The sequence below is a fragment of the Salmo salar genome, chromosome 22, assembly GCF_965601325.2.
Source record: "Salmo salar chromosome 22, fSalSal1, whole genome shotgun sequence".
Lineage (NCBI taxonomy): Eukaryota > Metazoa > Chordata > Actinopteri > Salmoniformes > Salmonidae > Salmo > Salmo salar.
In genome coordinates, this window is record NC_138312.1 from 36,911,756 (window position 1) to 36,925,247 (window position 13,492).

Consider the following 13,492-nt stretch of genomic DNA (forward strand, 5'->3'; position numbering starts at 1 on the left):
TATACTCACAGACACCATTCAAACAGTTTTAGAAACTTTAGGGTGTTTTCTATCCAAATCTACTAATTATATGCATATTCTAGTTTCTGGGCAGGAGTAATAACCAGATTAAATCGGGTACGTTTTTTATCCGGCCGTGAAAATACTGCCCCCTATCCCTAACAGGTTATTAGACAGTTTCGTCTGCCAGCTTCATGCCTTCTTATTACTTTGCCCGGTCAGATCCACTGATAGTCACCGGCTATAAACTGCCATCTTCACTTCTGTCGAGTTGGAGAAAATTCTACTGAAACATGTCCTAGGTCCGGACACTCCCACTTAAATTGTGTAAGAAGCTAACCATCTGACTCATTATTTCGTTTTTGTTGTTGTCAATGAACGCATTCACCCCGTAGAAATAGAATGATCATTCAATTTCTATGTTCATCACTTTTATTTATATATATATATATATATATATATATATATATATATATTACACTTTTTTTAATGAATATCCGAAACATACAGTATACTTGCAGTGAAGCCGCTCAACAACTACATCATACCAGTCATCCAACAGACTCCTTATTCAGAGACACACAGAAGCATCCAGGGTCAATGCCCTGCTCAATGGCACGTTGGCAGATCTCCCACCAGGCCAAAAAACGTGAACCCGAACCCTCCAAGATCCCCCCACAGTTCCCTAATAGCTGTCCCTCAGCCATATGTTCATCACTTTGTAAATCTTGCTACAGAAGATTAATTTTCTCAACCCCCCCCCCAAAAAAGAAGCGGAAATATCTACCTAACACAAAAAAATAGTACAGCTAGTTTTCTTGAATAAGACAGATAACGTTAGAGGGTATAATATTCATTGCAGACATATGTTTTGTCTCTGATATAGTTACGACGTTACTAAAACTATTACATTTACACATTAATGGATAGATTGTGGTGCACTATTCAAAGTGACCACTGTATGTCGCTGCTTGTAGTTACTGCACATACTAGCTTTACCGACGGCCGCCGTTCAAGTACGCACCACTTGTGTCTATCAGTGCAATAAACAACTGCTAGCACACACGGACGCAGAACAAACCCTTCCCTGAACAATTACCACAATAAAACAAAAATATCGCAATTAGCTACATCTCCATCCGATCCTAATGAAGGATCTCCGGCCTGACTGACTAGGAGATGGGAATACTGAACATAACAGACCAGGTAGGTAACGCGAATTAAAGCTAGCTACGGTAGGTATTCCTTTTGGAAACCGTTGTTTTCTTTATCACTGTTTCCTTATGAGGGCGGGTTTGATAGATAGATAGCTAGCTAACTAGCTACCGTTAGCTTGCTAGGTCTCGCTAACTACGTACGGTGCTTGGCCTAAGCTCGTTTATGGCCATTTTAACGGTAGTGTAATCACATTTTACATGCTCCAATAAAATGAAGTATAACGTGGGACTGTTTTGTTTGCTAAAAGTGTATCTCCGCTGATTTGTTTGCTTACTCATGCCAAACTACTAAATGTGGCAATATCATGTACACACCAGCTTGCCTAACCAGGCTATCATACCATAGCTAACGTAGTTAGCTAGCTGGTATCGGTATGGACGACGACATTCAGAATAGTAGTCAACTGGCTAAGCATTTGGGATTTTATGATTTTCAGTATGAACAACTTGTTTAGACGTCAATAACCAACAATATAGGAGTAATGACGGTCACATTCTTAGCCAACTAGCTATCTAGGTCGATACGTCGTCGCTGCAGTCCGCATTAGTTAGCAATGGACTGGGCTGTCACTACTGTGTTGGTAAAGTCTCGAACTAACTGGACATAATTGTGTATTCCGCTAACTTTTTATAGTTGCATGTTGTACAGAAATGCAATCAGCTGTTACGATTGAATTACTGCGTGATGAGGCGTTTTTCATTTCCAAGCAAAGTACGTTGTGTTGGATGCACGCAGCTAACGTTAGCAAATATGACAAGTAGTGTCTGTCTGTTTAGCAATTCCCAGTCAAGTGGACAGCTAGCTAATGTCATTCATCCACCCCGTTTTATCAGGGAAGCATCACACAATTTATAGCGTAATGCCCAGATCCCACACCTGTCTGTGACAATGACCTCTTATAATATTAACTTGCATGATGCAGCAGCACAATGCAAAGAAGTTTGCAAAAAATTGGACCAGATAACGCAGGTACATTATATATATTTTTATTTACAGGATCAGGATGTCAGTTATGCATGCACAATCTGAAAATATTTTATGTGTCTATATTCTCTTCCAGACTTTGCTGGTCCAGGCAATATTTAGCCGAAATGCAGAGGAAGTGAAGTTTTTGTTGCACAAGAATGAAGAAGTCAATGCACTGGTAAGATGGCTCGCTACACATTAACATGACCCTGTGTGAATCAATTTACTCCACATCTCCTATGGTACCCATACTAGACACTTTCTTAATGGCCAGCCAGTTAAACAGCAAGGGATTACCTCTCCAATCCTCTACAGGCTTTGACCTCCTGTGCATGTGACCTTAAACTTTGATTTGATTTGACATTCCTGTCAACTGTGAATCAGATATAGTTAACGCCACAGAGTAAATAAATAATACTATGTGGAGCAGTAATGTTATACCCACAGTATTTCACACTTCACATTCGTGGTCGCAGCTTCCAACAGTATCTGTGCATGTTGTTCTCTTCAAGAACCATCTTGAGTGTAAGCTGTATTTTGTGTGTGTGTGTGTGGTTGTATTGCACACAAGTGCATATGCCCCATGTATTTGAAGACAAGGAAAAGATGAGCTTACGGTTAAGGGATCGATGGGAGGAAAAGCTTAGCATTGAGAGATTGAAAGCATCTTCTTCCATCCAAGTGTGTGGCCGATCAGTCTAGATTCCTCGCACGTTCATTCATTCCACCCCTCTGGTAATCTGACAAGCTGGCTGTCAGGTTAGAGCCCTGACACCATTCTCTAGGTACACTTAATACACACACAGCCAGTCTTAACATTTAGTTTCACAGGTGCTGAAACAGGGCAAGGTGAGGGCACCTAATGTGAATAGGGGTGTGTAGAAAGTGGAAAGGAACTTCTACAGTGGAGAGGAAGGGGTCTCAAATTGCTGAGTGCATGCTTTCAATCAGCATTGGTTCAAATATGGCACATTGCCAATATGAAAAATCACTAGCTGCAATTTGTTAAATGTCACAACAACCTAAATCAGTTTCTATTGTATATTAATATATTTTGCATTTACAATGGAGTCAATATTTGGCAGAGGTCAAAAATTATATCACTGTCAATACTCAGTTGAAGCCACTAGCCCTGGGGCTATTCAATCACTGCTTCAAGTCAAAGAAGACATTCTGTTCTACCACAGCAAAAGTAATATGCAGTTGAGCTTCCTTTGCTTCACTTTCACATGGTTAACATTGTTTTGATGCCTACATGCATCCAAACATGAATTCTTGCTGTGCAAGATAACATTTTTGACTTGTACGCCCAAAACCCACAGGGATACTTGTCCTTAAACAGCCTCTCGTCCCGGAGGCCCAAAATCCTCAAACGGCTTCCTCCTCCAGTCAGTCAGTCAGTCAGTCAGTGATTGAATGATGCTTATGGAGAATAAAACAGCAATTTCCTTACTAGGGCTGCGAGGGTGAGACCGGGCCTGAGCCCTCATTCCCCACACGCCTCCCTTCCTTCCTTTCACTGTCATGAGTCATTCACTAGTGGGTTTACACTGCCCCCACGCATTCCAATACGGAGGACAGGGTCCATTAACAGGCTATAGATGCCTGGGCAATTTTACTCATATAGGTGGATTTCAAGCCCTTTCGGTTTATAGAATGAAAAAAATGACATCTGGTTTTACTCCCTGCCACATTTTTAGATACAGCATACCTAATCCCAGCTAATAATTTTCTGTGAAAAAAAGTTTCTACTGAATATTCTGAGGAGACGGGCTACAGGTCAACATGTATGACATACCTTTTTACTTGAATTTTTTGCAGGATGGCTATTTCTTTCTGTATTTTCAATATCCTGTAATTAAAAGCTATTTTATGTAGTTGGTTTCAAGTTCAAACCTATTAGCAGCGGCATTACGTTTTATATTCTCAGCCTTTGAGGTGTATCGTTCAACTTGCTGTTTGTTTTTAATACAATGATGTGATCAAACCCAACTGTGGGCTTTAATCTGGGTTCTTGCTGACTGTTTCTCTGTCTGCTCGCTCTCCTCAGGACCAAGAACGCCGTACCCCCTTACATGCTGCTGCGTGTTTGGGTGACGTTCACATTATGGACCTCCTCATTAATTCAGGTAACGTTCTCCCGCATGAGACACACTTTTCAGAATGGTTTGTATTATTCACTCAATTATCCCTATCATATTATGGAATAAAGGTTAATCTCATTATCTGTTAGAATATCAACCAGCATTGAAACCCTTCCCTATAGTCAGAGGTTGATAAGCCCTATCCTAAATGAATATACTGCTAATGAAACCAGAGACGTGTGCAAATGTCACTGACCATCTGAGATCTGAGGGCCATTGTGATTAGCTGAATGTGCAGTGGAGCTGAAAGCTACAGATTGGTTGACTGAGTTTGCGCTCTCTCTCATCGCTCTCTCTCATATCTCTCTCAGGTGCTAGTATTAATGCTAAGGACCAAGGCTGGCTGACACCCCTGCATCGGGCAGCTGCCTCACGGAACGAAGTAAGACCATGATGTCAAGTACTATATGTAAAACCTTCTAAAGTCATTTCACTTGAATTCCTCATCAGTCTTAATAGCATTGCTCAGCTTTTGAAATGAATTTGCATACTTATAACCCATCACCTCCTTTCTTGAATGAGTAGCTATATGAATGTCAATGATAGTCACACTCCTCATCCTTTTTATTTATTCTCCTTCCGTCTTTCCCAGAAGGCTGTGGGGCTGCTTCTGAAGCAGGATGCGGAGGTCAATCTGCGAGATAAGTTTTGGCAGACACCGTTGCACGTGGCGGCAGCGAACCGGGCCACACGCTGCGCTGAGGCCCTAATCCCCAAGCTGAGCAGCCTGAACGTAGCAGACCGCTTCGGCAGGACGGCCCTGCACCACGCAGCACACAGCGGCCACGTGGAGGTCAGGGGTCACAGCGCGGGGTCATAGGGTGGAGGGTTATGAGTAACACTGAAATTGCACCCAATCCCCTATATAGTGTACTACTTTTGACCAGGGCCCGCATAGGGTCAACTATATAGGGAATAGGTTCCAATTCAGACGTAGCCTAGGTGATTAACTGTTCATCCTGTCTGTTTCCAGATGGTGAATTTGCTCCTCAACAAAGGGGCCAACTTGAGTGCCAGCGATAAGAAGGAGAGGCAGCCAATCCACTGGGCCGCATACCTCGGTGGGTGGGACCTTAGAACGAACACATTTCCTGAAAGTAGCTTGGTTTCCATCCAATTTGGGACAGATTTGAATGCGAATATTCTGAAATCTGCATAGAAAAATATGGGCATTTTCTCTCCAGAGATGTTTCCATCAACAGACTTTTTGCAGATTAAAGGCTGTGCGTGATGACAGTGCATATAAAAATAACTTTTGCTGTTAAATTCCCATGTACCGAATGGAGAAAAATACAAGTTAAATGGATTTCCATCGCATTTTGTCACGAACTGTAGCAAATGTACCCACTCTGGTCTTGGCACATGGACTCTAGCACACAGCTTGCATATTCTTATGGATAAGAGCGATAATATTTGTATTTGTCAAATGGCAGCCAAGCATCGATCATCATGTCACCAGAATAAGACCCTCAATATATATTGGAAAGGAGCATCAAGCTCATCACCTTGCACATTCACCACCCTGTGAAGTTCATCATAACTTATTTCATCTGTAGCCTAATAAACTGCATGCTTTCCTGAGTCGTAGTGGGAGGACCACAGAACATATTGAGTGACTCCAAGTTTACTTCATTATGATGGTTATTATATTAATATTTGCGCATAAAGGCATTTCCACCACAATTTCTAGCATAATTAATTTTACAGACATAAAAAGATTGAACAAACAAATTGTCTGTCGGCGTTTATAAAATTGGAGCCCGGTCTTCACTTTTTTCATGCGTCAGGTAGTTCAGCCGCATTAAATGGTTGAATGAGGTTACTGACACTTCTCTCATTGGTCTGAGCAAAGGCACTGTGCACTGAGCAGACTCACTGATCTACAAATCAACTTGCATTCTAGACAACTTCCCATCAAGGCATCTTTATAAACTGTGCATTTGGGAAAGTATTCGGATCCCTTGACTTTTTCCACATTTTGTTATGTTACAGCTTATTCTAAAATGATTTAAATAAAACACATTTCCTCATCAATCTACACACAATAACCCATAATGACAAAGAGAAGACATGTTTTTAGAAATGTTAGCAAATTATTTTTCAATAAAAAAATGAAATCAGTATTCAGACCTTTTACTCAGTACTTGGTTGAAGCAGCTTTGGTAGCGATTACAGTCTCGAGTCTTGGGTATGACGCTACAAGCTTTGCACACCTGTATTTGGGGAGTTTCTCCCATTCCTTTCTGCAGATCCTCTCGAGCTCTGTCAGGTTGGATGGGGAGCCTCGCTGCACAGCTATTTTCAGGTCTCTCCAGAGATGTTCGATCGGATTCAAGTCCGGGCTCTGGCTGGGCCACTCAAGGACATTCAGAGACTTGTCCCGAAGCCGCTCCTGCTCTGTCTTGGCTGTGTGCTTACGGTTGTTGTCCTGTTGGAAGGTGAACCTTCGCCCCAGTCTGAGGTCCTGAGCACCCTGGATCAGGTTTTCATCAAGGATCTCTCTGTACTTTGCTCCGTTCATTTTTCCCCTTGATCCTGACTAGTCTCCCAGTCCCTGCCGCTGAAAAACATCCCCACAGCATGATGCTGCTACCTCCATCCTTCACTGTAGGGATGGTGCCAGATTTCTACCTGATGTTAGTCTTGGCATTCAGGCCAAAGAGTTGAATCTTGGTTTCATCAGACCAGAGAATGTTGTTGTTTAGGAGTCCTTTAGTTGCCATTTGGCTGCCAGCTCTAGGAATAGTCTTGGTGGTTCCAAGCTTATTCCATTTTAACAATGATGGAGGCCACTGTGTTCATGGGGAACTTCAATGCTGCAGACATTTTTTGGTACCCTTCCCCAGATCTGTCCCTCGACACAATCCTGTCTCGGCGCTCTACAGACAATTCCTTCGACCTCATGGCTTGGTTTTTGCTCTTACATGCACTGTCAACTGTGGGACCTTATATAAACATGTGTGTGTGCCTTTCCAAATCATGTCCAATCAATTGAATTTACCACAGGTGGACTCCAATCAAGTTGTAGAAACTTCTCAAGGATGATCAATGGAAACAGGATGCACCTGAGCTCAATTTCGAGTCTCATAGCAAAGGGTCTGAATACTTATGTAAATAAGATAGTTCGGTTTATTTTTAATACATTTGCAAAAATGTCCAAAACTGCTTTTGTCATAATGGGCTATTGTGGGTAGATTGATGAGGGAAAACATGTATTTAATCCATTTTAGAAGGCTGTAACCAAATGTGGAAAAAGTCAAGGGGTCTGAATACTTTCCAAATACACTGTACAAAGATAAGAAAATCTTTTCCGAATCGCATATCCTCACGCACAAGCAGAAGATTGGCTTGGCTTTCGTTAACCTATCTGTGTGTCTGTATATGTTCCATGATTGTATGGTTGTCTCCTCTTCCCTCAGGGCATCTGGAGATCGTGAAGCTACTGGTGTCGCGGAGTGCGGACGCCATGTGCAGGGACAAGCGAGGTTATACCCCGCTCCACGCCGCAGCTGCCAGCGGCCAAATCGAGGTGGTCAAGTATCTGCTGCGGCTGGGGTCAGAGGTGAGGGGTCAGGGGATGAGGCTCCATCAGGTCACCATCATATGGTCACTCCATGTGTCAGGTGGTTTCCTATTGTTGAAATGTGCTTTTTTTAAATGTATCTCCAGGCCATATATCATCGGCTAATTTCTACCTTCTCTTTATCTCTGCGTCAGATTGACGAGCCCAACGCTTTTGGGAACACAGCGCTCCACATGGCGTGCTACACAGGCCAGGAGGCCGTTGCCAACGAGCTGGTGAACCGAGGCGCCAACGTCAACCAGCCAAATCAGCGCGGCTGCACGCCGCTGCACCTGGCCGCTGTCTCCACCAACGGGGCGCTTTGCCTCGAGCTGCTAGTTAACAACGGTGCTGACGTCAACATGCAGGTCAGTTAGAGTAGGCTGGGGAAAAAGGGATTGGTTGCACCGCAAATGGCACCCTATTCCTTATATTGTGCACAAATGTGTATATACAGTGCCTTGCAAAAGTATTCATCCCCCTTGGCTTTTTTTCTATTTTGTTGCATTACAACCTGTCATTTAAATAGATTTTTATTTGGATTTCATGTAATAGTCCAAATTGGTGAAGTGAAATGGAAAAAATAACTTGTTTCAAAAGATTCCTAAAAATGTAAAACGGAAAAGTGGTGCTTTGATATGTATTCACCCCCTTTGCTAAGAAGCCCCTAAATAAGATCTGGTGCAACCAATTACCTTCAGAAGTCACATAATTAGTTAGATTGCACACAGGTGGACTTAAAGTGTCACATGATCGCAGTATATATACACCTGTTCTGTTCTGCAACACCGCTAAGCAAGGGGCACCACCAAGCAAGCGGCACCATGAAAACCAAGGAGCTCTCCAAACAGGTCGGGGATAAAGTTGTGGAGAAGTACAGATCAGGGTTGGGTTATAAAAAAATATCAGAAACTTTGAACATCCCACGGAGCACCATTTAAACCCATTATTTAAAAAATGGAAAGACTATGGCACCACAACAAACCTGCCAAGAGAGGGCCGCACACCAAAACTCATTGGACCAGGCAAGGAGGGTATTAATCAGAGGCGCAACAAAGAGAACCCTGAAGGAGCTGCAAATCTCCACAGCGGAGATTGGAGTATCTGTCCATAGGACCACTTTAAGCCGTACACTCCACAGAGCTGGGCTTTACGGAAGAGTAGCCAGAAAAAAATCCATTGCTTAAAGAAAAAAATGGTTTTGCCAAAAGGCATGTGGGAGACTCCCCAAACATATGGAAGCAGGTACTCTGGTTAGATGAGACTACAATGTAGCTTTTTGGCCATCAAGGAAAACGCTATGTCTGGCGCAAACTCAACACCTCTCATCACCCCGAGAACAGCATCCCCACAGTGAAGCATGGTGGTGGCAGCATCATGCTGTGAGGATGTTTTTCACCTGCAGAGACTGGGAAACTGGTCAGAATTGAAGGAATGATGGATGGTGCTAAATACAGGAAAATTCTTGAGGGAAACCTGTTTCAGTCTTCCAGAGATTTGAAACTGGGATGGAGGTTCACCTTCCAGCAGGACAATGTCCCTTAGCATACTGCTAAAGCAACACTTGAGTGATTTAAGGGGAAACATTTAAATGTCTTGGAATCACCTAGTCAAAGCCCGGACCTCAATCCAATTGAGAATCTGTGGTCTGACTTAAATATTGCTGTACACCAGCGGAACCCATCCTACTTGAAGGAGCTGGAGCAGTTTTGCCTTGAAGTATGGGCAAAAATCCCAGTGGCTAGATGTGCAAAGCTTATAGAGACATACCCCAAGAGACTTGCAGCTGTAATTGCTGCAAAAGGTGGCTCTACAAAGTATTGACTTTGTGGGGTGAATAATTATGCACACTCAAGTTGTTTTTGTCTTATTTCTTGTTTGTTTCACAATAAAAAATATTTTGCATCTCCAAAGTGGTAGGCATATTGTGTAAATCAAATGATACAACCCCCCCCCCAAAAAAATGTATAAATTGTAATTATAGGTTGTAAGAAGGCAAAATAGGAAAAATGCAAGGGTGTGAATACTTTCGCAAGGCACTGTGTGTTTTTTATATATATACACACACACACACGTTTGAATACCTACTCATTCAAGGATTTTATTTTTTTCTTAACTATTTTCTACGTTGTAGAATAATAGTGGGTCATCAATACTATGAAATAACACATGGAATCATGTAGTAACCAAAAAGCTGTAAAGCAAATCAGAATATATTTTAGATTATTCAAAGTAGCCACCCTTTCCCTTGATGACAGCTTTGCATACTCTTGGCATTCTCTCAACCAGCTTCACCTGGAATGCTTTTCCAACAGTATTGAGGGATTTCCCACATATGTTGAGCGCTTATTGGCTGCTTTTCCTTCACTCTGCAGTCTAACTCATCCCAAACCATCTCAATTGTGGAGGCCAGGTCATCTGATGCAGCACTCCATCACTCTCCTTGGTCAAATAGCCCTTACACAGCCTGTAGGTGTGTTGGGTCATTGTCCTGTTAAAAAACAAATGATAGTCCCACTAAGCGCAAACCAGAGTCGATGACTTATAGCTGCAGAATGCTGTGGTAGCCATACTGGTTGAGTGTGCCTTGAATTCTAAATAAATCACTGGCAGTGTCACCAGCAACGCACCATCACATCTCCTCCATGCTTCACGGTGGGAACCACACATGCAGAGATCATCCGTTCACCTACTCTGCGTCTCACAAAGACGGCAGTTGAAACTAAAAATCTCAAATTTGAACTCATCACACCAAAGGACAGAGTTCCACCAGTCTAATGTCCATTGCTCGTGTTTCTTGGCCCACACAAGTCTCTTCTTCTTATTGGAGTTCTTTGGTAGCGGTTTCTTTGCAGCAATTTGACCACGAAGGCCTGATTTACGCAGTCTCCTCTGAACAGTTGTTGTAGAAATGTGTCTGTTACTTGAACTGTGAAGCATTTATTTGAGCTGCAATCTGAAGTGAAGTTAACTCTAATGAACTTATCCGCTGCAGCAGAGGCTTCCTTTCCTGTGGCAGTACTCATGAGAGCCAGTTTCATCATAGCGCTTGATGGTTTTTGCGACTGCTCTTGAAGAAACTTTCAAAGTTCTTGAAATTTTCCGGATTGACTGACCATGTCTTTAAAGTAATGATGGACTGTCATTTCTCTTTGCTTATTAGAATTGTTCTTGCCATGATATGGACTTGGTATTTTACCAAATAGGGCTATCTTCTGTATACCCACCCCTACCTTGTCATAACACAACTGATTGGCTCAAACACATTAAGAAGGAAAGAAATTCCACAAATGGACCTTTTACCAAGGCACACCTGTTAATTGAAATGCATTCCAGGTGACTACCTCATGAAGCTGGCTGAGAGAATGCCAAGGTGTGCAAAGCTGTCAAGGCAAAGGGAGGCTATTTTGAATAATCTTAAATATAACATATATTTAGATTTGTAGCACGTTTTTGGTTACCTCTTAATTTCATGTGTTATTTCAAAGTTTTTATGTCTTTATTGTTATTCTACAATGTAGACCAGGGGAAAAATAAAGAAACCCTTGAATGAGTAGGTGTGTCCATACTTTTGCCTGGTCTGTATATACAGTGCATTCGGAAAGTATTCAGACCCATTCCCCTTCTCCACATTTTGTTACGTTACAGCCTTATTCTAAAATAGATTTAAAAAATATATATATAAAAAATAATATCTCATCAATCTACACAATACTATAATAATGACAATGCGAAAAAAGGTTTTTGTTAATTTTAGTAATTTTATTACAAATTAACTGATAGCTTATATACATAAGTATTCAGACCCTTTATTATGAGACTCGAATTGAGCTCAGGTGCATCCTGTTTCCATTGATCATCCTTGATGTTTCTACAACTTGATTGGATTTGACCTGTGGTAAATTAAATTGATTGGACATGATTTTGAATGGCACACACTTGTCTATGTAAGGTCCCACTGTTGACAGTGCATGTCAGAGCAAAAACCAAGCCGTGAGGTCGAAGGAATTGTCCGTAGAGCTCCGAGACAGGATTGTGTCGAGGCACAGATCTGGGTAAAGGTACAAAAACATTTCTGCAGCATTGAAGATCCCCATGAACACAGTGACCTCCATCATTCTCAAATGGAAGACGTTTGGAACCACCAAGACTCTTCCAAGAGCTGGCTGCCCGGCCAAACTGAGCAATCGGGGAGAAGAGCCTTTGTCAGGGAGGTGACCAAGAACCCGATGGTCACTCTGACAGCGCTCCGGAGTTCCTCTGTGGAGATTAGAGAACCTTCCAAAAGGACAACCATCTTGGGTGTTTGCCAAAAGGCACCTGAAGACTCAGATCATGAGAAACAAAATTCTCTAGTTTGATGAAACCAAGAGTGAACTCTTTGGCCTGAATGCCAAGCGTCATGTCTGGAGGAAACCTGGCACCATCCCTATTAGAGGTCGACCGATTATGATTTTTCAACGCCGATACCGATTTATTGGAGGACCAAAAAAAGCCGATACTGCTTAATCGGACGATTATTTATTTTAAAAAAATATTTTATTTTTTAAATTATTATTAGTTATTTTTTATTTTTTTGTAGTAATGACAATTACAACAATACTGAATGAACACTTATTTTAACTTAATATAATACATCAATAAAATCAATTTAGCCTCAAATAAATAATGAAACATGTTCAATTTGGTTTAAATAATGCAAAACAAAGTGTTGGAGAAGAAAGTAAAAGTGCAATATGTGCCATGTAAGAAAGCTAATGTTTAAGTGCCTTGCTCAGAACATGGGAACATATGAAAGCTGGTGGTTCCTTTTTACATGAGTCTTCAATATTCCCAGGTAAGAAGTTTTAGGTTGAAGTTATTATAGGACAATTTCTCTCTATACAATTTGTATTTCATAAACCTTTGACTATTGGCTGTTCTTATAGGTATTGCCAGTGTAACAGTATAGCTTCTGTCCCTGTCCTCGCTCCCACCTGGGCTCGAACCAGGAACACATCAACAACAGCCACCCTCGAAGCAGCGTTACCCATGTAGAGCAAGGGGAACAAATCTACCAAGTCTGAGCGAGTGACGTTTGAAATGCTATTAGCGTGCACCCGCTAACTAGCTAGCCATTTCACATCGGTTACACCAGCCTAATCTTGGGAGTTGACATGCTTGAAGTCATAAACAGCGCAATGCATTGCGAAGAGCTGCTGGCAAAACGCACAAAAGTGCTGTTTGAATGAATGCTTACGAGCCTGCTGGCACCGCTCAGTCAGACTGCTCTATCAAATCATAGACTTAATTATAATATAATAGACACACAGAAATACCAGCCTTAGGTCATTAATATGGTCGAATCCGGAAACTATTATCTCAAACAAAACGTTTTTTTCTTTCAGTGAAATACGGAACCGGTCCGTATTTTATCTAACGGGTGGCATCCCTAAGTCTAAATATTCCTGTTACATTGCACAACCTTCAATGGTATATCATAATTACATAAAATTCTGGCAAATTAGTTCGCAACGAGCCAGGCAATGAACGCAAGAGCAGTGACAGAATTTCATGTTAGCAGGCAATATTAACTAAATATGCAGGTTTAAAAATATATACT

General features: G+C 41.8%; 1 protein-coding gene across 2 annotated transcripts in view; it reads left to right on the forward strand.

The window, feature by feature from the left end:
- The first annotated feature begins 980 nt into the window (after positions 1-980).
- Positions 981-13,492, forward strand: part of LOC106583345 (serine/threonine-protein phosphatase 6 regulatory ankyrin repeat subunit C) — a 48,816-nt gene continuing 36,304 nt past the window's right edge. For both annotated transcript variants that reach the window (XM_014167430.3, XM_014167431.3), the window contains exons 1-8: positions 981-1,206; positions 2,279-2,362; positions 4,235-4,313; positions 4,640-4,710; positions 4,921-5,121; positions 5,302-5,389; positions 7,748-7,890; positions 8,046-8,258. In XM_014167430.3, the coding sequence (XP_014022905.1) occupies positions 1,180-1,206; positions 2,279-2,362; positions 4,235-4,313; positions 4,640-4,710; positions 4,921-5,121; positions 5,302-5,389; positions 7,748-7,890; positions 8,046-8,258 (906 nt within the window). In that variant the 5' untranslated portion in view covers positions 981-1,179. The remainder of the gene's footprint in view (positions 1,207-2,278; positions 2,363-4,234; positions 4,314-4,639; positions 4,711-4,920; positions 5,122-5,301; positions 5,390-7,747; positions 7,891-8,045; positions 8,259-13,492) is intronic.